Raw genomic sequence first — 26,064 nt, forward strand, 5'->3', positions numbered from 1 at the left:
TAGACTAGCCATCCTGTGATGACTGTGTATCTCCAGGGATCAGAATGTAGTGTTTATATCTACAACCCAGCCCCGGGTGTGAAGATTCAGAAGCATTTGCGATACCTTTAGCATGTCCGCAGCTTCCTTCCTGCGCTGTGCCATGTCCTCGGATTCAGTCAGAAGATCATCCAGTAAGGATGATTTATACAGCTGTCCTACTAACTCACTCTGAAGAGTATCTTTCACGTGATTCACCAAAAAGTGCATTACTGCCTTTGGCACACTGTAAAATAAAACCATCAGATGATCCGCTAACTTAGAATCAAAGCCTAAAAATGTTTTAAATACATGTATTTTCAAAACTGATTATGGAGTTATCCAGCAGTATACATATGCTCTGATTTATAGTACTAACCTGTCTTGAATATTCTTTCTGACAATGAGAAAATACGATTTGATGAGTCGCTCAATGACCTCACAGTCTCGCTGTTCACGCGCAGATAGTTTTCGTGCAACAGGAACTGGCTAAATGGGGTGAAGGGAAGAAACTTTGTTTTTGTGCCATTTTCAAATAAAAGTTCAGTAAGTTTGGGGTGCCTGGGTGACTCAGTTAAGCGTCCAACTTCAGCTCAGGTGATGCTCTAACATAACAGTTTGTGAGTTTGAGCCCCACGTTGGGCTCTGTGCTGACAGCTCCGAGCCTGGAGCCTGCTTTGGATTCTGTCTCCTCCTCTCTCTGCTCCTCCCCTACTTGCGCGCATGCTCTCAACAATAAATGTTTAAGTTCAGTAAGTTTTTGTGACTTTTAGTTTCTTTTGTCTTTTAAAGTGTTCTCCGAATAACAGGGTTATCTCACTAGTGCTGAACCTATTTGCATGGCTTACCACATCCAGCAGATTGACAGCATGGCCTTTTTGGGGACTGGCTGGCATAATTGGAATTGGTTTTGATTTTTCCTCAGCTAATAACTCTTCAGCTTTTGAAGTTTTCAGCATTCCTCTCCAGTTGCCTGTTGTTGGTTCCTGAACACCATCTCCGACCCCACCACCTCCAGATGCAACCTGAAAAAAACGTTCCAAAATCTGTTCCAATCGTATCCTATCGGACCTTAACTAAACAAAGTTCATTTTCCTTGACAGCAGTCAAGAACACACATCCTGTACCCATCTGGAATCTCATCTATTCAGACAGATAATGGGTCAGAAAGAGATGGCGGGTGGCATGTATAACTGGAACCCTGAGCTGTCTAAGAGGTTCTGTTGTAATTTCCAGGCCTCAGCCAGTAGACTGAGTTTTTATCGTTTGCTAACTTTAAAATTCTTCCTCTTCTCCAACTCCTCTACCACTATGAAAAACAAAACAGCTGCCATTCAGCTTTTTTTCAAAGGAACCTTACACACTGTTGAACTGTGATCTCTCCAAAAGTTCTGTGAACTCCTGTTTCCAAAACTTCAGAGTTTAACAGTCAACAAAATATCATAGGCTAAACCTACAAACTCTGTAACACACTCACGATTCTTAGGCTGATGTGACTTTAAACTGCCTAAAACATAGGATGTGACATAAACACAATGTAAGTTTCCTCCATGTCTATACTCTTGAGAAAAGATCTGCTGAAAGGAATCTAGCACTACCATTAACCACAAGTGCTCTTGCACTTTCTTTTCTAGGATATGTTAGAAAAGATGTTTAGGATAATGGGAAAAACTAACTCATCAACACTTAAGCAATGTTTTTAGACACTCTTTAAAAAGATCTTCTAATCTAAAATGGAGTTAAGATGACCTCCAAACTTCTAACAGAAATGCGTTATGGCAACTGTTTAAAAATGTCTTTTTTTTTTTTTTAAAGCTCATAGATAACAGATCTGAAGACCAATTGTAGGGTGACAACTGGTTAAGTAGACTTTTGGGGACGATCACATTACAAGTGTATACAGGTGTCAAATTATAATTTGTAGACCTGAAACATATTTTTAAAAAGTCATTGCGAATGGGGTATCTTTCTGAATTAAAACACTGGCCCAAATTTGTCTCTGTCTGTTTAGATAGGCCATATCTAAATACAGGCAGTATATTTATACACTGATTTTTAAATGAGTAATTATACTTTAAATACCTATTAACTACACATGAATGATAGAAATTATAAGGAAAGTAAGCAAATTCAGGGTGATGCCATGAGTGAAGTAAAACCCAAGGCAATGATTTAGATGGTCTCTAAACCTGAGCACAGGGGGCTGAGAGAGGTAAAACATTTATAAAGTTTTGAGGTTCAGCACCTTAAATCTGGACAGTGAGGAAAGGAGCTAAATGCAGAAAAAACTAAATATGGATGGGTCTGAATAGTTTACTGATTAATAATTTTCTCCAAAAAAAGTTCTCAAGAATTGACAGTCTCAAACTCTCCCAGTCCCCTTTGTTTTGAATTTGCTTAAGCTGTTGAGGCACATTTTAAGCTACACATTGAGGTGACAATGCAAACTGAATGGAAGCATAAGGAAGCTGCAGGAGGGGATTATCCATTAGTACCGGACCAATGTCAGAACTTTTAAAGAGGAAATGTCCAAACATATAACAACTTCCACCTCTGGAATCTTAATTTCCTACCACAATATTAAAATCAAAACTAGTAGGAAAGCCTATTGTTGTTATTTAAAGAAATGTTAAAACTAGAACGAATGCCATCTTAAAAGGATTAGAAAAGAAAAACAATAAAAAATGGAACACAGACAAGAGATAGATGCTACTGCACAAACAGCTTCTTCAGTGATTTTGAAGACAGTGTTTCAGTGAGAACCAAAGGTACATTTCCATTCTGAAGCAAGAGACTCACATTTTTAGTTTCTCTTCTGCTGTCCTGAATTAACTGTTAAAAGATACGTTAAAACATGCAGTTTAACAAGCAAAATTTAAATACCAATGGTGTGAATTTCAAAACTGCAGGATAATTTCCTCTTTAAATTATTTTTCTGTGTGTTTCTGCTATCTGGCAAGCAAAGGCATGTCAACAATAATTTATGAAGTATACAGTTACATAATTCAGAATTCTTTTTAGACTAAATCTAACCTTAGCACAATATCCCAAATTAATATTCTATTCAGTGTACAGTGTGTTGTTTCCAGATGATTATGTTGCACCAAACAACCAGGCATGCAGGCTTAGATTAAGAATCAGAACAGACCTTGCCATCAGCCTCAGCAGAAGCAGCAGGGGAGGGCTCCTGGGAGGCAGGTGCCAAAGCACTTGGAACTTTATAAGACTAAAGGTAAAAAATGCAGGGAAAGAAAATCAAGGATGCCAAAGATGCATTCAGAAAACATTCTATACATGTAAATTTTTCTTCTCTGCATCAAATTAGTAAAGTAACATGAGAAACAAAAGGAACCATGGGACATAAAATTATTTTTTATTCTTCCTTATTTCTTATACTGTTACCACTTTGTTAAAAGCCTTCTGCAATGAGTACCTAAGGACAATCTAAATCGTTTTTATTTTTGGAATCTGGTAAGATCTTTTCTGGTAAAGGATTTAAGATAACAGATTTGTATACACACATTTTAATGGATGCAACTTATTACAGGTAACCAGAACCTATTATGTGCATATTATTTTTCCCTCTCTAAAATACCTTCTTGTTTTATAGTAAAGTCATCCATTGGTCATTTCAACTAATTGCACAGAGTTGATAAAGTCACCTTAAACTTTTAAAAGCTTGATATTTAAAATCCAACTTTAAGCATTTTTTCTAATGTATTCAAGATACCATTAACTTTAAATTACTCAAAACCTATTTTTAAGGGGGCCTGATGGCTCGGGTCAGTTAAACATCCGGCTCTTGGTTTTCGGCTCAGGTCATGATCTCACAGTTTGTGAGTTTGAGTCCCATGTCAGTCTTTGCATGGACAGTGTGGAGCCAGCTTTAGATTTTCTCTCTCCCTTTATGCCCCTCCCCTGCTTGTGCATGCATATACACACATGCGCTCTCGCTCACTCATAATATAAATAAGCTTTAAAAAAAAACCTATTTTTCAACTTGAAATACCTTCACTCAAACAATGAAATAATTCCAATGGAACAGTGAAGAGAGAAAAAAAAATTACTCTAGAACTGAGGCTTACCCAATCCATCTTTGCATGTTGGGAATATGCTTTAAAAATACTGTTTTTTACCTTGTCTCGTGATACGGCTGAAGGTAATTCTCTCGCTAGCCTGTTTCTCCTTTGTTCCTAGAAAACACAACCAAACAAAACCAAAGTAATTATCAGAGCACTGAGATACAAGCCTACTAAAAAATGTTCAGCTGAATTGAAAAGTGTGGAATGACTTACAGTATATCCTCTCACTGTTGGGACTCATGCCATAATTTTATTTTAAAACAAACAAGAAATCATTTAACCCAATGCTTCTCAATCTTTTTTTCTGCCCAACACACCTGAAGGATACAATACAACGTCAGTGACAGTGGCTCCCTAAACCAGGGATTCTCAAATGAGGGGCAATGGACTGACATCTTTGCTTTCCCCACTAAAAATCACAGATTGAAACTGTCCCACATAAATGTGTACATCAGCCTTCAGCATACCATGTAGAATCTTAAGTGCACAGATGACAGAATACTTAAGTCTTTAAACCTCACTCTAACCTGCACACATCTATGTGAAATTCCCACAACCCCCACGCACAAAACCGTAAGAGGTATCTGTGGTGGAGGTTATCCTTTAAGGATGTTCCGTTTCCTTCATTCTACTATGTCCCAGAAATAAATGGAGCAGTGAAAACAGTCCTTTCTGTAACCTAATTTAACAGACTGATGGACCACCCACTCTTCTACTTTGCTGTTATCAGGTAACTCTGGTACAAAGCTTAAGAAACTGACATTCAAATCAACAGGTGGTGAACACCTACTGTATGTCAGAGCACCAGGACAGGTTCAAGAGTGAGATGTATGTGTTAACGGCTCTCTCAGCAGCAACAGATACACAGAAAAGCATTTAGGTTCAATAAAGTCAAAACTGCTCCTAAGTAGAAACCACTTCGTGAACACTCTCAAGCCTGCAAAAAAAGATGTTAACAAAGCTTCCATATTGACCTTTTATGGGTAAGACTTTCTTTTGACAGATTCTTGACCAATTTTCATTTTTTTTTTATGAGGTAGTCCAGTGATAATACATGATAAAAATGTGTGGATTTTAACATCTTCAGAATAAAGTTTTCCATATTAAAATGTACGTTTTGAAGAGGGACACAAAGCAAAAAAAAAAGGGGGGGGCAGCAGAATCTGGAACCCAGAAATTCTCATCCTAGTCTGTTACCAACTTGTTACGACCTTAGGGGTCCTGGAAAGCATCCTGGCTTATTTGTTGACCAGAGAGGTTACCAACTCTTCCTAAGCCCTCAGTTTTGTCATTAACATTATCTACCCTCAAAGGGTTGTAAAGTTTCAAGTAGAATATTCAAATAAAGTTCTTTGTCATGGAATCATTAAAAACAGAGACCTACTCATTTGTTTAAAACAAAACAAAACAAAACTTAGCTGAAATCCCATCATAAATGACCTTGTCAGGACGCCTGGGTGGCTCAGTCAGTTAAGTGTCCGACTTTGGTTCAGGTCATGATCTCACGGCTGGTGAGTTCGAGCCCCGCGTTGGGCTCTGTGCTGACAGCTCAGAGCCTGGAGCCTGCTTCAGATTCTGTGTCTCCCTCTCTCTGCTCCTCCCCCACTCATGCTCTCTCTCTCTCTCTCAAAAATAAACAAACATTAAAAAAAAAAAATTATAAATTACCTTGTCAGTATTACAAAAACTGTTCCATACATAAGTTTTCCATGAAGGTCGTTTCAGTGTTACAAGGACTAAATCCTAGTCCTAAAACAAGATCGACATGCATTTTTCATGTAACAGTTATCTGGTGCACTTTCCAAGTGCTTTAAAATGCTTACTTACGTGCATTTTTTAAATTTTTTTCTGACACTAACTTACCCCAGCTGTGTAGCTAAAAATAGTTCCCTATACCTGTTAAAGATGCTTGTTTCTTTTTAACAGCACCCAGGAAAATAAGCACTAAGATAACACTTAATCATCTGTGGGCCTGAGATTCTTCATCTATTTAACCAAAGGACTGAAGTTGATGATGACCTTGGGTCCTCTCCAGTTCCCAAATTCCATGTTTACAATTTTCTCTCCATCTATTTGCATGAAAGGAAATTTTATATAGAAGGGAACTCTGAGGTCTTACTGGATTAAGGCATAGCAGAAAAATTTACTATTCTTGGATAAAAGTAGCATTGCTTTATCCACCAGCCTTGGCTCCATGTGAGATCTTCTGCAACTTGCAACATTAACCTCAAATGGAAAAAAAGAGCCATGAAATGCAGCCACCCCAGTACTGGTGAAAATTTACCATTAATTTAGGTAGTTCTTAGAATGTTTCCTTCCCAGTTTTTAGAGCCAAATAAAAGCAATTTTAAACATTCACTTTTTTGACTCTTCAACCTGAATAAACTACAACAGTTACTGAGAGAGAGCCAGCCAGGCAGTCCTTCAACACTAAATCAATGAATCCCAGATCCCCTCTGAGTTACAGCTTCGGAAAGAGAAAATGAGAATAATGCCTCCGGGTGGTTTTGAGAATTCAATTTAACATAACAATGTAATGCCCTTAGCATACTTCCTGGGATGTAACAGACAACAATAGGTATCTGTATGTTTTATACTTATGCCATGCTTGGTAAATTTGATACAACTGATTTACAGTGGATTTTCTCTCTCAAAAGAGACAATTCAAATTGTATTTACCTCTATATTATTGTTCATCAGCCCACAAGCATCAGCAAAGTCTGGATGTTTTGTGTTGATGTAAGCCAGTTCAATTGCCACTAAGTTATGGACCTAGAAAAAAAATTAAATTAGGCTATATACTAAAACATGTCAACCTAATTCTAATTTAGGAAACACAACTTACTAAATAGTTCTAAAAAAGGCAGTATGGGAAACTGATGCCTTAATAAATACTCAATATTTATACTCCAACTAATACATGTTATGCCATATTAGAATTTGCTCTTTTATTAATATTTCATCATCTAAGACTGCATTTCTAAGGGGGTGAGATAGTGACCTTAAGGTAGTTAGAGGTATTTTGTTAGAAAAAAAAAAAATTTACCCAATGCAAATCTAAGTTCGAAGGCTTTATGTAACCTTGCTATTAAAACCTCAGATCATCTGCTATTGCACATCAACATTTCAGTTCAGTTTCAACAAGAAAATATTTCATAATCAGATAAAGTCAAAGATGTTAACTTTGAGTAAAGGATACATTTAAAGACCTGAGCCTTACTTATGACAAACCTAGTTTAAATATTATACGTGGTTTGAAATCCTAACGGGACAATAATCAAAAAGGAAAGCTAAGGGGCGCGTGCCTGGGTGGTTCAGTCAGTTAAGCATCAGACTCTTGATTTCACCTCAGGTCATGATCTCACGGTTCATGAGTTTGGGCCATGCAGAGCCTGCATGGAATTCTCTCTCTGTCCTTGCTCCCCCTCCCTCACTAGCTCTCTCACTCTCAAAATAAACTTAAAAAAAAGGAAAAACAAAAAAAGGAAAGCTGAAATTAATTCCTCCAGTATTGCAGAGATTTAACTAACCCCTTCATCTGCACCGCTCCAACAAATCTCAGGTATTAGAACAGCATTAAAACGTCAAAACCAGGTGAAAAGGATCTATTCAAATGAAATTCCAATGATTCTGTCATCTCACTAGGTGGACCCTGAGACCAGGTGAACTACATATCTTTACTCCTCTCATTCTGGGGGCTGCACTCGCAAGGGAAACAACCGAGTGGCAGGGATTACATTCTCCACTTCCAAGGATGGTCTTGTACTCTTAGTAAACCTCCACTGGGGCTCACCACCATCCCAAATGCACTTTTAGTGACCAGGAAGGTAAACAAAACAAGCAACAAATAGAGACACAAAGGCAATTTCAAATGCTTATCCCACATTTTTGCCAATTTCAGCATTTTTAAGGATAGCAGCAACCCACAGAATAGTGGCAAGCAACCATGACATTACAGTACTGGGCCATCAAAAGCAAACTAGAAGTGGCCAAATTATTGTCATGTGCCAGAGTTAAAATAAGAGCTTGCTCTAAAGGCTCAGTTTACTGGCGCTGAAGACAAAGCTAATTTTCCATTAGATCAGTGGTGCTACGTAATAGAGCAAAACTATTCACAATCCTCAAGACGAACTCCATTCTCATGAAAACCTGTGGCTGCAGGCTAACGATGATGAAAACATGAAGAAAAATGTACTTTATACCAGAATTACTGAAGTTTCCTTTGAAATAATAATGGAAGTTCACTAAGCTTTTTCTTGCCACTATACTGGAAAACATGCCTGAACTCTAAAGTACTCATACTGCTGTACAAAAAGCTTCAACAGTGATTACAATGATGACTTGTGAAAATAACAGCTCACCATTTCATTTGTAACAGGTAACCGTTTACGAAGAAGACAAGTCACTACTTCAACTATGGCATCATGAAGTTTAGGAAACCGCAACAACTCCTAAATATGATGGAAGAAAGAAACACAGAAGTCTACTTTGTTTAAAGGAAAATTATATAATTAATGAAATAATTAGATTTTAAGCTACATGTAAGCTGACTACTTCAAAGCACTTTTAGAAAAGGAAGCTACAGATTTGAACTTAACTGTTAACCCATCTTACAGATTTCCTCCCATCCCATGAAACCACCACTTCCGTATTTTACTACTTAATCGGACACCCGTTACATTTGTCTGTTACCTGTGTACTGTAATTGCTACAGTGCTGAATGATCCTTTGCATTTCCTCATGAACTAGTTCCACACAACGCAGGCTGGGTTCTTCCAGACGTTTGATTTGCCGCTTGACCAGTAACTCAAATGAAACTTCAGGCACAAACAAAGCAGGACGAGGACCCTAAAAAAAAAAAAAAGTTGAGCTCTTATTATAGCTATAGACAATTTTAGCTCTTCCCTAGGTTAAAATAAATCACATTGTTTGGTATTTTTCATGAAAAGTGCTTCCTAATATCAAGTATGAGGGCAAAGAGGCTGTACAGTTCATTTAAAAAGATATAGTTAATTGGTTAAAAATTATAATAAACCTTTAACCTCTTTTTAAAAAAAATTCTAAGCCGAGCATACTCACAGTAGCATTTCTAATGGCAGTCAAAATGTCAATAGTGTTAAGGCCACCTAGTGGGTCAACAGATTCTAAAGTTCGCCCAAAAGTCTCATGGAAAATATAACATATCCGAGCACCACCGCATCTGAAAGGCAATCAAGTATATGATTCCTGTTATTACTAAAAGGGAAAGAAGGTGCAAGTTAGAAGTCTTTAAGGTCTTATTTTCTGAGAATGTCTCAGATAAACGATTACATTTAGATCATTTTCATGTGCTCTTAACTCCATTATGAACCAGTTTCTCTATTTTTTTCTTTTAATGGAGAAGAAGGGCATTCACATGTGTATGTGTGTGTGCACACAGAGCTGTTCTGTCAAAACACAGTCAACTAAGAACTACTGAACATCTTTTCTCTCCCTAGTTTTCTTCAACTATAAGCTTTTGAAAAGTCCAGGAATGGTATCTTACTTGTTTCTGTCTATTCACAATTTAGAGGGGAGATAAATAAACTTTTCCTGTAAAGGGCCAGATAGTAGTTTAGACTTTTCAGGCCATACAGTCTGTCACAACCACTCTGTTCTACCGCTGAGCACAAAAGCAGCCACAGACAAAATATAAGAAGTATAGCTGTATTCCAGTAAAACTCAGGCACACAGAAATGTGGATTCTATATAATTTTCATGTCATGAAATATTCTTTGAATTTTTTTTCAACTATTTAAAAATATAAAAATCATTCTTAGCCAATGGGCTACAGTTTGCCTACTCCTGCTTTAAACAAATCTCTACTGGGGCGCCTGGGTGGCTCAGTCGGTTGAGCGACCGACTTCGGCTCAGGTCATGATCTCACAGTCTGGGAGTTCGAGCCCCGCGTCGGGCTCTGTGCTGACAGCTCAGAGCCAGGAGCCTGCTTCAGATTCTGTGTCTCCCTCTCTCTTTCTTCCTCCCCCACTCATGCTCTGTCTCTGTCTCAGAAATAAATAAACACTAAAAAAAGAAAAAAAAAATTTAAAGAAATCTCTACTATTCACTACCTTCTTACAGTTGTCTAGGCAGAAGGTGAACTAGCCTAACATTATGCTAGGTGAAATAAGGCAGACACAAAAGGACAAATACTGTATGATTCCCCTTATATGAAATACCTAGAATTGGCAGATTCATAGAGACACAGCAAATCAGAGGTTCCCAGAGACGAGGAGGAGGGAACAAAGAGATACTGCTTAATGGATACAGAGTTTCTGTTGAGGTGATAAAAAATTTTACAAAGAGACACCATTTGATGGTTAGACAATATTGTGACTGTATTAATGCCATTAAATTATACTTAAAATTACCAGTTAAAATGACCAGTCTGCCTTCAACCTTTCCCTTCTCCAAATAATTTTTCAAAATCACCATAATTATACTTCTAAAATGGGTACTCCTCTGACCAGAAGTGTTCTGTTATAGCAAGAAGTCTTCCAAATTCTGAAGATCTCTGGCTTTCCACAGTCTTGTTTTTAGATGCCTTTGCTGCCTTACCTCCTGTTATGTCTTGTCATTGTACATACCATTCTGCAAATACACCCTGCATTGTTCTTCGCTGTTCAAAGCCTAAAATACTCTTCTACTTACTGCATCCCGAAGTTCTATTCAGAGCCCAACCCAAATACATTCTAACTACGGCATTCTCCCAGTCCCTGAGAGAAATGTAAATGGTGTCTTTTCAGTGTCCTAAAGGCTTGAATAGGTGGTTACACAGGTATTTACTTTATTAACTATTTATGAAACCCCCCATATATATCATATGCATGTTTCTGGATATGTATTTAATAAGTATTTAAATAAAAATACTTGATTATACTCCTGTTTGCCACACAATTGTGCCTCAGGTTACCTGGATCTACCTTACCCACTAAGCTCTTTTTTATTTATTATTTTTTTAATGTTTATTTATTTTTGAGAGAGAGAGAGAGAGAGAGAGAGAGAGTGCAAGCAGGGGAGGGACAGAGAGAGAGGGAGACACAGAATCCGAAGCAGGCTCCCAGCTCTGAGCTGTCAGCACAGAGCCTGACGCAGGGCTTGAACTCACAAACCATGAGATCATGACCTGAGCTGAAGTCAGACACCTAACCAATTGAGCCACCCAGGCACGCCCCCACTGAGCTCTTTAAAGATTCATCTTAGTAATCTTTATTTCCCTCAATATGCTATAAATATAATAACCAACCATGCAACAATTTATGGGGTTAACTCACTTATATAAGGCCACCTGGGTCACACAAAAGTACACAGAACACACAAAAGTGCATATATAATTTCATGAGTGGTGAAATCTGAATAAGCTCTGTGGGTTGTACCAATGTCCATTTTCTCATTTTGTTACTATACTATATACAAGATATCAACACTGGGGAAGATGGGGTGAAGGATTAACAGGACCTACTTGTACATTTATTTGCAACTTCCTGGAAGTCTATAATTATTTCAAAATGAAAAGATTTTTTTTAAGTGAGAATTTAGAGAAATGAACATTCTTATGTATTGCTAATACAATCTATTAACAGTATGGCAACAGTAAGAGGCTTTTAGGATGTTATAACCTTTGACATAGTAATTCTATTCTAGGAATTTATCCTAAGGGTTTACTTGGATACATGCCCTGGAAACAGTCCATCACAACATTTTTTATATTTGTGTATAAATGAAAACAACGTATCAGTAGTAAGGTACTGGTTTAAGAAATGAGAGCGTACCTAAAAAATAAAATACTATGTAAATTTTAAGATTGATAATAGAAATGTATAAGTAATATTAGTTGTTTGTGATATGTTGATTTACAAAATGATTCCAAAATAGCGTGTACAGCATCTGATTTTTGAAGATGTGTAATACAGGCATTTATAATGCATAGAAAAATGTCTAGATTCATGCCAAAATTAGCAGGGAGTATTTCTAGTTAGTGGAATTAAGTAATTTTGTCATATATTCTTTTTATCTGCATTTTCTTCCTTTTTTTCATGAATAATTACAGTGTGTATATTAAAGAAATGAACATTTAAGGAGTTAAGTTACCAAATATTTTAAAGATTTATCCAAGTTTTATTAAAAAAAAAACCTGAAATTTTTACTGTGCTTTATACTTAGTTTACAGAGCATTTTTACACATACATCAGACATCATCCTATGCAAAATACTACTTTACAGGTAAGTATAAATCACAATCAGATCATCTCAGATTTAAAGTCACTATTATAAAAGTTAAAGTAACCTAGCAATTCAGGTAACCAAATCCATACAAAAATTTTTTTACTTACAGCTCTGAAGTTTCAATATATTTTGCAGTTCCTTCAATAGTGTTACAATATTCTGTGGCAAATTTGGTAATAAGCTGGAGTAAAGTAGCACTTTTATCATCCACAGGTTCACCATAGCTATTTAGGAGAGACTGATACTGAGCAGCTAGAACATTTATTCTTGTTTTCAGCTCTGGTAAGCAGTCTCTGATGTGATGCATCAGTAACCTAACAAAGGTTAGAAAAAATGGTTTAAAGTAAAACTGTGTATTTTGAAGCCCCAAACAGCTCAAATTTTTAAAATGCCAATAATGGTGAAAGCTGTCAAATAATTTGTCTAGGCAGGAAATAATGCAATTTTAGGCTAGAAATAAATACTTAGTCTGAACAAAGACAACTTGATTGACACTTTAAATTTGCCTTCAACCCATAAAATTATAGCAGTTGCTAAGAGAATCAAATATAAACTGAAACATATTATTTCTATATTAATTACCATTACCTCAAAGAAAGTAAGCTACTCAATATAATTCTACCTAGATGATTTTTGTTTCTGACTTATCTTAGCATAGTGAAAATCAATCTTATTAAGATCCAAGTCTATCAGCCTTTAGAGAGTAAGACAAAAGAAAAAACAGCTTTCATTTTAGTCATTTATAAATTACCTAAAAAGGTCTTCCAGTCCCTCTACCATCAGTGGGTATTAAGAAATTCAAGGTACATACCTTAAATTCTTTTTATGAATAATAGAAGGCATCCAAAAATAAGACTAGATTATGTGAAAAATTATAAATTTTAATTAAGTTCCTGAAATCCCAAGTGGAAACTAAGTCATTTGTTATCTAGTTCTAGCACCAAAAATAAATGACTGTCAAGAACTTCATAATTAAGATGTCTTAAAATTCCCTTGCGCATTTCTAAACTCCATAATTTAATGCCAACCGCCCCAATAAAAAAAGATATCTATATTACAAGAACCTACATGCAAGAAACAAGACCTGAAACTATATACATAAGAACATTATGAAAATACAAAGAACTAAAAATGAGAGCTCTCAGACACCTACTGGCAAGCAAACAAACAAACCAACAAAATCTCATTTTTCAAGAGGTAAAAATGTTACCTGTTCAGAGTCCTAGCAAGATACTTTGTTCCATTTCTATTAGCCAGGGATGGGTATTTCTTTTGAAGAAAAGCATATTCATCACGGATTGAATCAGTTACACTCTTCTTATTGTTAATGTCTAGCTGGCTCCTAAGGTTGAAAAATAACAAAACCTTTCAACTAAAGTCAACTGAGGTCTTCTACATACCTTGGATGATGATGATGATGATGATGATGATGATGATGATGATGATAGCACCAAGCATTGTTTGTAATGCCTGATACGGATTGTTTTATTTAATTCTTGCAGTAATACTATGCAGTAGGTATTATTCCATTTTATGCCAAAGGAACTGAGGCTCAGGGACATTAACCTACCCAAGGTCACATGTTAAGTACTTCAGCCTATATTCAATCTGTGACTTGTAAGTAAATAATGCCTGAATAGTTTAGGACTCGTAACTACCATTCACTATAGTCAAAAGCAATACTCTTAAGTAACAGGGATAGACATGTGAAAAAAGTAAAAGCATGATAGCCAGCTGTATATTTTATCCATGGACAGGCGATGGATTTCTACCAAAAATAATTAACTTGAAGAGCAGTCAACTACAAATGCAACAGTTTTATACCGCCAGCTCGCATGAAAAGAGAGTGGGAATTAAACACACACACACACACACACACACAAAAGAAAAGAAAACAAAAAGAGAAGTCAAAGTATAGAAGAGTTAGGACATACGAATAAAGCAGACAACTGAAAGAGATCTTGGATATCACTTAGTAAAAACATTTTCATTTTATTTATTTGTTTAAATTTTTTTTTTTTTTTTTTTTGAGAGAGAGAGAGAGGGAGGGCGTGCAAGTGCAAGTGGAGAAGGGGCAGAGAGAGAGGGTGACAGAGAATCTTAAGCAGGCTCCACACCTAGCATGGAGCCCAACCTCAGGCCTCGATCTCAAGACTGTGAGATCATGACTTGAGCTGAAATCAAGAGTTGGACACTTAACAAAATGAGCCACCCAGGCATCCCTTTATTTATCTATTTATTTACTTTTTGAGGGAGAGAAGAGCAGTATCATTTTAAAAGGCCTGAAACCCAAACATGTTAGGTGTCATTTAAGGCCACATTATATATCTAGTTTAGAGACAAACTAGGACTAGAACCCAGATCTCCTGTTAATTTCAGTGCTGCCTACTTTATAAAGGCTTTGGACTAAGAGAGTGCTTCATTTGAAATCTGCTTTCACCATGTGACTTTTGGAGATATAAAACTTGAGCCTTCTAATTATAAAATAGACACCAACACCTACCTCACAGCGATGTTGTAAGGGTTCAAAGAGATACCATTTGCAAATTGCTCACAGTAAAGTCTCTAAAACATAATTAGACACTCAGTAGTAGTTTCCTTTCCACAATTTTTAATGCCAGCTATTCATTATTAGAATACCTTTAATAAAATTTCTCCAAGTCACATCCTGGCAAATACAAAGGATCAATCACTAATGCCAGAGGTGTTAAACCAATTTATTAAAATCCTACCATCTTAACAAACTCTTTCTTGATTGCATGCAAATTTAAATAATACTCTTTTTTCTTATCCAGTGCACTCCTCATACATAACACAATAGGCAGGAATTTTTCAAGCCTCACTATTAAATTTTCTTCCACTTTATAGCACTGCTTACTTTAAAAATCCTTTCCATTACAAACACCCACAGGAGGCTTTAGTGGATCTTTTCTCCCTTTAGAGCACTGAATTCCTAACAATACCACAGTTACAGTAAAAGGGAAACAGAGGGATCATATCACATTTTAGATTACTTTTTAAAATTCAGATTTGCTCTGAAATGGGAATGCTGCAATTATTATCCCATTCTTGATTGCTAACCTGTTAACTACTCCAATTATTCCAAGTTTGACTGGTATAACCCTTCCCATCAATACATCCATGGCATCAGTACCCGCATCCATGAGGTCAAGTTTAGTGATTACAGCTAAGGTTCTGCGACCTGGTAAATGAAAAAAAGAAAAGATATTGATCCATTAAATAAAGCTATTCAGTATTAATAAAGAAAAATCCTCATCTATAATCCCTCCTTAACGTTACTTCTGTCATCATTTTGGCAGTATTTTTCCAGCCTTTGCTTATAGATACTGTTTAAAGTTTATTTACTTTGAGACAGAGACAGAGAGAGGGCAAGCTGGGCAAGTGCAGAGAGAGAGGGTAAGAGAATCCTAAGCAGGCTCTGTGGGGTCAGTGCCAAGCCAGAATCGGGGCTCCATCTCACAAACCACGAGTTCATGACCTGAGCTGAAATCAAGAGTTGGATGCTTAACCCACAAATACTTTTTAAAAACTTACTTTAGAGGCACCTGGGTGGCTCAGTTAGTTAAGCATCTGACTCTTGATTTCAGTTCAGGTCATGATCTCGTGGTTCATGAGTTCGAACTCTGCACTGGGCTCGAACCTGCTTGGGATTCTCTCTCTTTCTCTCTCTCTCCACCCCTCCCCTCCCCTGTTTTCTCTTTCTCTCTCTCTCTTTCAAAAATAAATAAACTTTTAAAAAAATAGAAAATTATAAAAACTAACTTATTTTAATCATGTAAAATTAAAAAAAAATTTCACATATAGTGTTTTTTATTAGCTCTTAGGGCTCATTTTTTATAAGTATTTTAAAAATCTATTTAAAATTTACTCACTCCTGTTGTACAGTTCCAGGAGTTTTGATAAATGCAAAAGAGTTATGTCACTTCCACCTCAAGACAAAACAGTTGTATCACTTCCCCCCAAATTTATTTGTACTACCACCCAATCAAACCCCTTTTCTTTAAAAAAATTTTTTTCAATGTTTATTTTCGAGACAGAGGGAGAGAGAGAGGCACAGAGAGAGAGGGAGACACAGAACCCAAAGCAGGCTCCAGACTTTGAGCCGTCAGCACAGAACACGACACGGGGCTCAAACCCACGAACCGCCAGATCATGACCTGAGCCGAAGTCGGAGGCCCAACCGACTGAGCCACCCAGGTGCCCCTCAAACCCCTTTTCTATTCCTAGATTTGCTTTTCCAGAATATGACATAAATAGAATCATATACATATATATAGCCTTTTGACTCTGGCTTCTTTCACTTGACATAATGCACTTGAGAGTCATCCGTGTTGTTGCATATATCAATAATTCATTCTTTTTCATTGCAAAGCAGTGTTCCATGGTAGGGATATACTATAGTTTGGTACTTTGAGAAACATTTGGGTTGTTTCCAGTTTTAGGAGATACAAATAATAGGTTTTAATTTAACATGGGTAAATGTCTAGGAGTGGTACTGACTGAACTTTTTTTTTTTGAAATAAACTCTTTCAACGTTTATTTATTTTTGGGACAGAGAGAGACAGAGCATGAACGGGCGAGGGGCAGAGAGAGAGGGAGACACAGAATCGGAAACAGGCTCCAGGCTCTGAGCCATCAGCCCAGAGCCCGACACGGGGCTCGAACTCACGGACCGCGAGATCGTGACCTGGCTGAAGTCGGACGCTTAACCGACTGCGCCACCCAGGCACCCCTGACTGAACTTTTTAAGAAACTGACAAACCGCTTCAAAGTGGCCGGTACCGTTCCCACCAGTAATGTGTAAGAACTGCAGCTGCTCTGCACAGTGTCTAATTTTACATACGGCATTTTCAACATTGCTTCACATCTACAAAATCATTCTTTTTAATGATTCCCTACCCATCACTACCTTAATAATCTATTATTATCTTAGTCTATTATAATCTTAATCAGTCCTACTATGGGCCATATATTAAGTTGAATTTAATTTTTTGACACTATAAATAATACTCGATGGGACTATTTCCTTACAATATATGACCAGATTCAGATTCCTAGATCAAGGGGTGCCTGGGTGGCTCAGTCGACTCTTGACTGTGGTTCAGGTCACGATCTTGCAGTTCGTGAGATCGAGCCCCGCAACGGGGTCTGTGCTGACAGTGTAGAGCCTCCTTGGGATTCACTCTCTCCCTCTCTCTTCCCCTATCCCACTTTCTCTCTTTCAAAATAAATAAACTTAAAAAAAAAAATTACTAGATCAAAAGTATGATCCTATTTATGGCTTAAAGGTCAGTTTAAAATAGAATGCATATAAAATGCTTAACAGTTTAAATGATAAATGTAAAATTTAAATAAACCCTTTGATAGAGCTTAATTAATTTATTTCTTACTATTATTTTTTAAGTAAACTCTACCCACAATGTGGGGCTCAAACTCATGACCTTGAGATCAAGAGTCATATGCTCCACCGTCTGAGCCAGCCAGGAGCCCCTAGAGCTTATCTTCCAATCTAAAATGAACATGTGGTAAATACTTCTTAAAAGCTTTAAATTAAATAAAAATACTTTTAAAAATTACTGTTTATGGGAATTTTAATTAGTAGCCTTAGCATTAACTTTTCCTACCAAATTTTTATTTCAAATTCTTTTTTTTTTTTTTTTTTTAATTTTTTTTTCAACGTTTATTTATTTTTGGGACAGAGAGAGACAGAGCATGAACGGGCGAGGGGCAGAGAGAGAGGGAGACACAGAATCGGAAACAGGCTCCAGGCTCTGAGCCATCAGCCCAGAGCCCGACGCGGGGCTCAAACTCACGGACCGCGAGATCGTGACCTGGCTGAAGTCGGACGCTTAACCGACTGCGCCACCCAGGCGCCCCTCAAATTCTTCTTCAAAGCAAGAAAAAAGAAAACAGGACACAGCCCACAGAACCCCCAAATACTCCAGTAAAAAAATTAGATCCTATGTGGAGCAAAGCTACATTTATTAGCAGCAATAATAATTACTCTCTTATAAGCTGCCATTGTATATATACTATGAGATGTATATCACAGCATTAGTCAACTATCATACAATGATCCACAGTATGAACTAATCCTTGGGGTTGTGAATACTTCATAAAAGGATTTTACCTTTATTTCTAAGAATTTCCTCTGCCTTATGTCTGTCTAAATGTTTTCTACCTCTGCGGAATGTAGATAACCACAATTAGCTACTGTATCATAATCAACAATGATCAATTATGAGTTAATTATTCTTAGAAGTCAGCTAGTCAAAAATCTAAATCATTTTATTTCTACAAAACAAACCATCCTTGAAAAGCCATCTTATTATTTAAAAAAATTTTTTTTTAATGTTTATTTTTGAAGGGGAGAAAGACACAGCATGAGCAGGGGCAGGGCAGAAGAGAGGGAGACACAGAATCCAAAGTAGGCTCCAGGCTCTGAGCTGTCAGCACAGAGCCCAAGGCAGGGCTCGAACCCACGAGCTGTGAGATCATGACCTGAGCTGAAGTCATACTTAACTGACTGAGCCACCCAGGTGCCCCTCATATTATAATTTTAAAGTCATCAGGTAACCATGACAAATATGGACATTATGTTAAGTATTTTTGCCTTGACTATACAGCAACTAACCCATTAAAACTTTATTTTCCATCCGAATCTCTATTTGTAATTATAAGCAGAATAGGAGCACATTGTTTTTTAAATCTGTATTAACAGTTTGATATTCCTTTTAAAAATATTCCTTTCTTGAGGGTAGATTTACCACTGTTAACCAACCATATCTCATTAAATATCAACATTTGTCCTTACCATCTGGATCTACCTCTCTTGAAATCTTAAGGGCCTCTGATGTGGCCATATCGGTATTAGCAGCAGTGACAGCAAGGATGATGGAATTTGGATTACTGATGAAGCGAAGAATGAGCTCTCGGATTTGAAGCTCAATATCCTTAGGTTGATCACCCACAGGCACCTGAACCGAAGACAAATGAAGAAGGAACTAGTAATAAAAATCAACTCAGCCTCCCCTCACTTAATCTACAGAATGTAGGCATTACTCCATTTACAGTTAAAATGAAGAAAGTATATACATACTACTAATAGTGGTATGTATGCATTTGGTAATATGTGAAAGCCTCAAAATGTACCTCTTGCAAATATCAGAAGTTTACTGTGTGAAGGACTGGTCAGTGCTAATTCCTAGAGACAAATTCATTCATTCATTCATTCATTCATTCATTCATTCATTCAATTACCAAATATTTATTGGCAGCCTAATATATTTCAGGCACTGTTCTACATCACATATGTCATGGTAGTCATTAAGAAAAAAGAGACTGATAATTATTTGAAATCAGATTATGCTTTTAAATAATGAGGGAAGAACTCACTCAGATAATGACATTTGAGAGAATGGCCAGAAACTGAAGGAGATAAGGGAGAGTTACATGCAGATATCTAGTGGAAGAATATTCCAGCAAGATGAATGATAAGGTCAGAACACTGGAACAGAAAGAGTTAAAAGAGTAACAGGATACTTTAAATCTCTTTTTAGAACTTAAGCTTTTACTGTGAATGAAATGAAAAGCCAATAGAGAGATTTTGAGCCAAGGAATGACACAATCTAATTTTTACCTTAACAGCATCATTCTGGCTGATTACTTAACAGATTATGAGGAAGACCTGGTAGGAGGCTGTTGCAGTAACGCAGGTGAGATGATAGTGGCTAGATGAGGATGTAGCTACAAATGTGTATATACAACAGAGTTCTAGATATATTTTAAATGTAAGGAGAGCCAAAAAGATCTGCTCACAGAGTAGTGTGGAATAAAAAAGTATCAAGGCTGACTACAAACTTTTTGGCTAAGCAACTGACAGAAGAGGGTTGCCATTTATTTAGTTGGGGGAGATTACAGCAGGATCAAGTCAGCTTGAGGGACAGGTCAGAAATTTAGCACAAGACATAACAAGTTTGAAACGTCTACTAGACACGTGTGTGGACATGCCAAATAGACAGTTACAAAAGTCTGGAGATGTTTAAATGCTGTCAACATACAGACATTCATGTATTTCAACCCATAAGTTTCGACGAAATCATCAAGGGGGGGGTAAGTGTACCCACTTGATAAGAGGTCTAAAAACTGAGCTCTAGGCACTCACTGTTAACACTGGGAAGATAAGAAACCAGCAAAAGAGACAGAGAAGGAGTGGACAGTGATGCTGGAGAGAAACCTGCAGAATATGGTGTCGTGGAAGCCAAGTAAAGAAAGTGTTTCAAGGAGAAGGGAGGGCTCAACTATATCAATGCTGCTAGATCAAGTTGACTGGAAAAAAAAAAAAAAAAGGCTGATTATTCTCATATAAGGTCAAGTAAAAACCACATTTGTTCGAGTGAAAACAAACATGACCAAATCCACGATGAGTAACAACTAATCTTTACCTTGGTCATTCCTGGCAAATCCACAAGTGTCAGATTGACAACATTGGGTGAAAAAATCTTAAGATGAATTGGCTCAGGGCTTACTCCCTAAAAATAAGTTTTAAAATACATTAAAATCACATTAAAATTTCATTGAAATATAAAAATGCAAAGTACATCTCATTTCAAGTAGATAGACTCTAGATGCTTTCAGATACAAATTAAACCATGATCCCTAAAACATTTCAGCAATCAAAACCTGATGAAACCCATGGGAAGTAAGGCAGCCAGCCAGCCATATAGCAGGTTATAAGCTTACTCAATCCTGTAACATTAATATACAAAATTTATTTCTCCTTTATTATTCCACATTCTTTACTCGGGTTCTAGACAGATACAATTTCTTAAGTACGTTTAATAGACTTAGTGCTGAACAAAAGAACACTGTGTCACTATCCAAACTTATGAGGTTCTTGAGTAGACAGTGAGGCATAGGTAACAAGTTATCCACATCAACTTGGTTCCTAATCTTTGAATATCAGGTAGCAAAAACATATATTCTAAGAGACTCCTCAGAAAATTTATCTGCATCTTCAGATTCCTGAATTCAAATAGTAGAATTTGGATAGTGAGAGATACCTTTATTTCCCTAGACTGAGATCATTATACACACTGCCTTCTCTTCAGCACTGGCCCTCTACAAGTTTTAGAGCTGAGTCAGCTACATGTAAAAAGGCACATAGAAAATGTGCATTCGTCTTTGCATATGCCCTTCTTTATCCTTTAAAATGTCCTCTCATCTACCTACCTTTTATCTTCCTTCATACACACCCACTGAAAATTTTAATTTCACAGAAAGCTTTTTTGAAACATCCTTTACTCTGAGTTATATTAGATAACTCCAAACTACTTTTCTATTTCAAACACATCAGTGTTCCAAAGTCATGTGCTGATATTCAGCATACCTACCCAGCTTGTGTACTTCTCAGGCATTCCCTTCTCATGTCCAATACAAAGCTTTGCTCAAATGCCTTTACAACTCCAATCTCATAAATATTTTAAATCCCTCAGGGCTTTATGTTAGGCATATGAAATCATTTAGATATTTATACATATGAAATTACTTACATAAGATCAAAGTATCATTTACTTCATTACAAACATGATTTAGGAAAGAAGAGATTTTTCACAGATTTGGGGGTAGGGGACTTCTCATCTTTTGGACACTGTGGGTGAGAAAACCTGCTAGGTAAGTATATCACATCCCCACCGTAAATTAAACATCTTGTTGGTATACAGACTCCATCTTTCATGACATTCAGTCTAGTTTAACTAAAATTTTCCTTTCTGAAACACTAGTCACATCCATTATAAATTCTAGCCCTATGTAAAATTACCACCAATTCCTGAGTTCAGTAAATCCATGGGGACACAGGAGAGAATTCAGACTGGTACTACGATTAATAACATCCCCGAAGTTAAAATTATCCCTGATATAATTACAGGACAGACAACAAGCTAATCTAGTTTGCTGCCACTTTTTCTACCTCTTCTATACAACACAATCATTAGAAATTCAGGGAAGTATGGTAGCAGCAGCAGCAGTAACTCAAAGGTTACCAGCCCAGAGTTCAATAATGAACAAAGCTTAGTCAGAGAGATAAATATCCTGACTAGACATAAAGAATTGACGTGGCTCAAAAATGCCTTTGTGTCAGGACAACCTCTTCAGCACAACATCTGGCAGATCAAAGGGCTCAGTGAATACTTGTCGAATATTAGTACTAGGCCAGGGCCCACTTGCTGGATTAAGTAGCCTTTGGATAATACAAGAATGGAGGTTAAAAAAGAAAAGAAAGAAAAAAGGAAGGAAACAGAAAGATAGTTAAGGATAAAGAAAGGAGAGAAAACAGAGCATTTATGAGAAGCAGTGATAGTGCTTGGTGTCAAGATTAATGGCATCTTAGACACATTTTTTTTTTTAATTTTCACAATGTTAGAAAACAGGAATTAAGTTGTTAACATTAGTTTTCATTTTCATCAAAGAAAACTTCTCTCTTTACTTTCGTAAGTAAATCTAGCCTTACTCAGGTAAGAGAGCTCTTCAAAATCTCCTAAGTTACATAATGCTTCTTGAGTTAGAGTACAATCAATCCATCAGAAAAAAATAACTTACTATAGCAATATTAAATACAAAAATTATATAAGTGATATATAAATCACAAGATAAACAATCATCTAAATGAAATATTTGATAGTATATGAAAGCTCTAAGAAACAAAAGGGATTTTAAGTAAGGTGTTTATATACTTGGGAAAATACTCCATTAGTTTCAAAGACCAGGACTGTGAATTTACAATGCCCATAACACATTATACACAGAATACTCTCAATGATGTATTTACTGAGGTTTATACATTCTAACTCTAAAAAGATGCCTACCTTATTATTTCCCGAAATCCTTTCTGTTTCGTTTTCAATTTCTTGTCGAATTTCATCAAAATCCGTGTAAAGCTAAAAATTATTGAAACAAAAAGGACAACATTCATGATAAGATCAACAGTTCTTAAGTGAGGGGTTGATAAATTTCAAGGATGTCTACAGATCTGCTTCAGAGAATTAGTAAATTCTAATATATACATGTATTTTCTAAGCCAAGGAGTCTTAGTTTACATGAGCTTTTCAAAGCTGCCTGATCCCACAACAGTTAATTTCCACATTACAATAAGGCTCAACATAAAGTGTCTTCCAAATAAACTGCTATGGTTAGAAATGTTACTAATAAGATAAGATTTATTTTATAAGGAGCAGTTGCTTCAAGATAACATAACACACTGCCAATCGTAAGAAACTAAATTATCAACTACTTGTACAAAAAAATGTATCAACATATTATCTCTTCATAATATTCTTGTGTGATTGATTACCTTATTTTTGGTGTGAAGAAATTTACCCCATTCTTCTGCTTCAACCCCTAGAAAAAGAAAAACTCCATTTATTGGAAACTATAGCAATTACCTTTTTATCTTAGGAATTCAAAAAGGCAACACAATATTATTTGTTCCTATTTTGCCACTGACAAGCAGTATTTTAAGACCTCCTAAATTATACTTTCATATTTTAAAAACTATCATATATTTCAAAAAATGACTTTTGAGAGTTACTCACAGATCTTCCTTTTGAAATCTAGATTTGAAATCTAGAGTCTGAAAATAAAATTGTTCATTTCTCTTCATATTTTGTACGTAATTATATTATGGTAAAAGCATATGCTTTGTTTTTAAATATCTTACACATAAAAGCAGTTTATACAACGAAAGTAACTCAAGCAAATGGCTAACAGAAGAAAAACTAAGAATCCTACTGAGTAATGCAAAAAGCACATGTAATAGATTTACACAAATAACTCAAGGTAAAAATTTGCAATATGTAAATGAAACTTTTTTCTTTTAAATTTGGTTTCCTGCTGGTTACCTATAAAGTCACAATTTGCTGTTCCTTTAAAGAGTTCTCTCAGTAGTGCAAAATTATCCTGTAACTTATATGTACTTTCAAGGTGATTTTCCCACCAGGGCCAAGACTATGTTTTCCCTTGGAAATGAAGGTTAGAAAGCAATGAAATGAGTGTTTGTGGGTGGGAGGAGACAGACAGACCCTAGCATATGTACTGTATGGAGTCGCTACTCTCCATGAGTTTCCAGTAATAGGTCTGTTCTTCCTGCACTTCCTGAAAAAAAAGGAAAATATAATTCACTGTGGGCACTGTTTCAAGTGGTCTAAATCTTGGCGAGCAAGTTTTGTTCTATTTTTCTCAGAAAAACTAGAAATGTTTAATTGTAGAAAAGTAACCAAACTGCCTCCCCTAAGCACAGCTATTCTGCTTTTGCCAAATTCAGAGTTCTAAGTATCCTAATGACTGAGTTCATGAATAACTCATATCGGTCACCTGAAATCAAAATAAAAATGACTAAAAGATAGTTAAATAAATATTGAAGAAAAAGTGATTCAATTCTTTGGTGGAAATAAGTAAATAAAACTGGATCCTTTTTGCTAATAAAATGCTCACCTACTTGAAGCTTAGTACCTTCTTCCAAGAAGTCTCATTGGAGGACTGGAGTAATCTAGGTGAACAGAACTCACAGAGACAGCTACTACGTACCAAAGGGGGGTGGGGGGGTGGGGAGGTTAATTTACCTTATCGTTTAAAAGAGGTCTGGCTTAACAAGCATGTTTTTAAAAATAAAAATAAAATAAATTACATTCACCACCAAAAAAAACCCTGCATTCTGATGCAATGCCAAAAGGTAACAAGAACCACCTACAATCAATGTGGATAGGCAAATAAAAATGGAAGAAAAATAATGCACACAGCCTGTAAGAGTACGTAAGCACACATGCAGGCATACTAGAAAAAAAAGGGCCAAAAACAATGGATAAAGGAAACCTTTAGAAAGGTGTCTTGAGTTTTTCCATGTAGCAGGGTCTGCAGTTAAAGAGAAACAGCACAGAATGATAAGTTTAATGCTTAACCCTAGTATTTTAAACCTTTTTAAAAAGTCAAATCTGCAGAAACCTGAACACATTTCAAATGCACGGAGCATCCAATTTTTCAAAATTTACAACTGTAATTCCCATTACAATTAATAGTAAATACCTAAAGGGATATATATGTTTTAAGTGATATAAATGAAGTATACCACGTGCCATAATTTGCTGGTATTTTCCATCACAGCTAATTGTATTACTTCTGGTTTCTAGTGCTAACACAACCGGATTAAAATTGATTCACTCTCCAAAAATCTGCCATAAATATTTGATATGTAGGAAAAGATAAATTGCCTGGCACAAAAAAATCTACAAAGCATACCAAACACATTTTCCAAAACCTCAAAAGTAAATATATATGAGTATTTACCCTATTCATGAAGAATGAGCTTTTTATAAGGGATTATTTTCTTTAAAATACATACTGAATTTAAAAAGAACACCATAAAAACAATTTTGGTCTTTAATCAACATGCTATTTTTGGATTTTGTCTAAAAGGAAATCTGAAAAAAGACTGATTCTTAAAAATATATGAAAGATAAATGTGAAGTTGAAAGTTCAAACTAAATCAGTGTGAATCTATTTTTAGTAAGATTTTATGAGAAAATTCTTTCACATTGGCAAAAGGGGGAGCAAGCTGAGAAATACTATATAAATATACTGACACCTCAATTATCCTACTTGGCTGACAGAATGAAGGATTCCACATTACATAAAATTTCCTGATAAT

At 36.2% G+C, this 26,064-nt stretch overlaps 1 protein-coding gene across 9 annotated transcripts in view; it reads right to left on the reverse strand.

Annotated features, from left to right (window-relative positions):
• The window catches only part of DNM1L (dynamin 1L), a 49,741-nt gene that overhangs the window by 1,959 nt on the left and 21,718 nt on the right, over nucleotides 1–26,064 (reverse strand). For 2 of the 9 annotated variants that reach the window (XM_086713672.1, XM_025930629.2), the window contains 17 exons: nucleotides 23,716–23,762; nucleotides 23,231–23,302; nucleotides 20,810–20,896; nucleotides 19,180–19,342; nucleotides 15,426–15,546; nucleotides 13,555–13,686; nucleotides 12,452–12,658; nucleotides 9,180–9,300; nucleotides 8,793–8,948; nucleotides 8,462–8,551; nucleotides 6,780–6,872; nucleotides 4,155–4,211; nucleotides 3,167–3,244; nucleotides 2,818–2,850; nucleotides 867–1,043; nucleotides 398–507; nucleotides 106–265 (listed from right to left, as the gene is read on the reverse strand). In XM_086713672.1, the coding sequence (XP_086569798.1) occupies nucleotides 106–265; nucleotides 398–507; nucleotides 867–1,043; nucleotides 2,818–2,850; nucleotides 3,167–3,244; nucleotides 4,155–4,211; nucleotides 6,780–6,872; nucleotides 8,462–8,551; nucleotides 8,793–8,948; nucleotides 9,180–9,300; nucleotides 12,452–12,658; nucleotides 13,555–13,686; nucleotides 15,426–15,546; nucleotides 19,180–19,342; nucleotides 20,810–20,896; nucleotides 23,231–23,302; nucleotides 23,716–23,762 (1,904 nt within the window). Of the gene's footprint in view, nucleotides 1–105; nucleotides 266–397; nucleotides 508–866; nucleotides 1,044–2,817; nucleotides 2,851–3,166; nucleotides 3,245–4,154; nucleotides 4,212–6,779; nucleotides 6,873–8,461; nucleotides 8,552–8,792; nucleotides 8,949–9,179; nucleotides 9,301–12,451; nucleotides 12,659–13,554; nucleotides 13,687–15,425; nucleotides 15,547–19,179; nucleotides 19,343–20,809; nucleotides 20,897–23,230; nucleotides 23,303–23,715; nucleotides 23,763–25,232; nucleotides 25,272–26,064 lie in introns of all 9 variants that reach the window. The other 7 variants (XM_025930627.2, XM_025930628.2, XM_086713669.1 and 4 more) reach the window with 7 other exon arrangements.

The sequence above is a fragment of the Puma concolor genome, chromosome B4, assembly GCF_028749965.1.
Source record: "Puma concolor isolate L17-30 chromosome B4, mPumCon1.1.hap2, whole genome shotgun sequence".
Taxonomy (NCBI): Eukaryota; Metazoa; Chordata; class Mammalia; order Carnivora; family Felidae; genus Puma; species Puma concolor.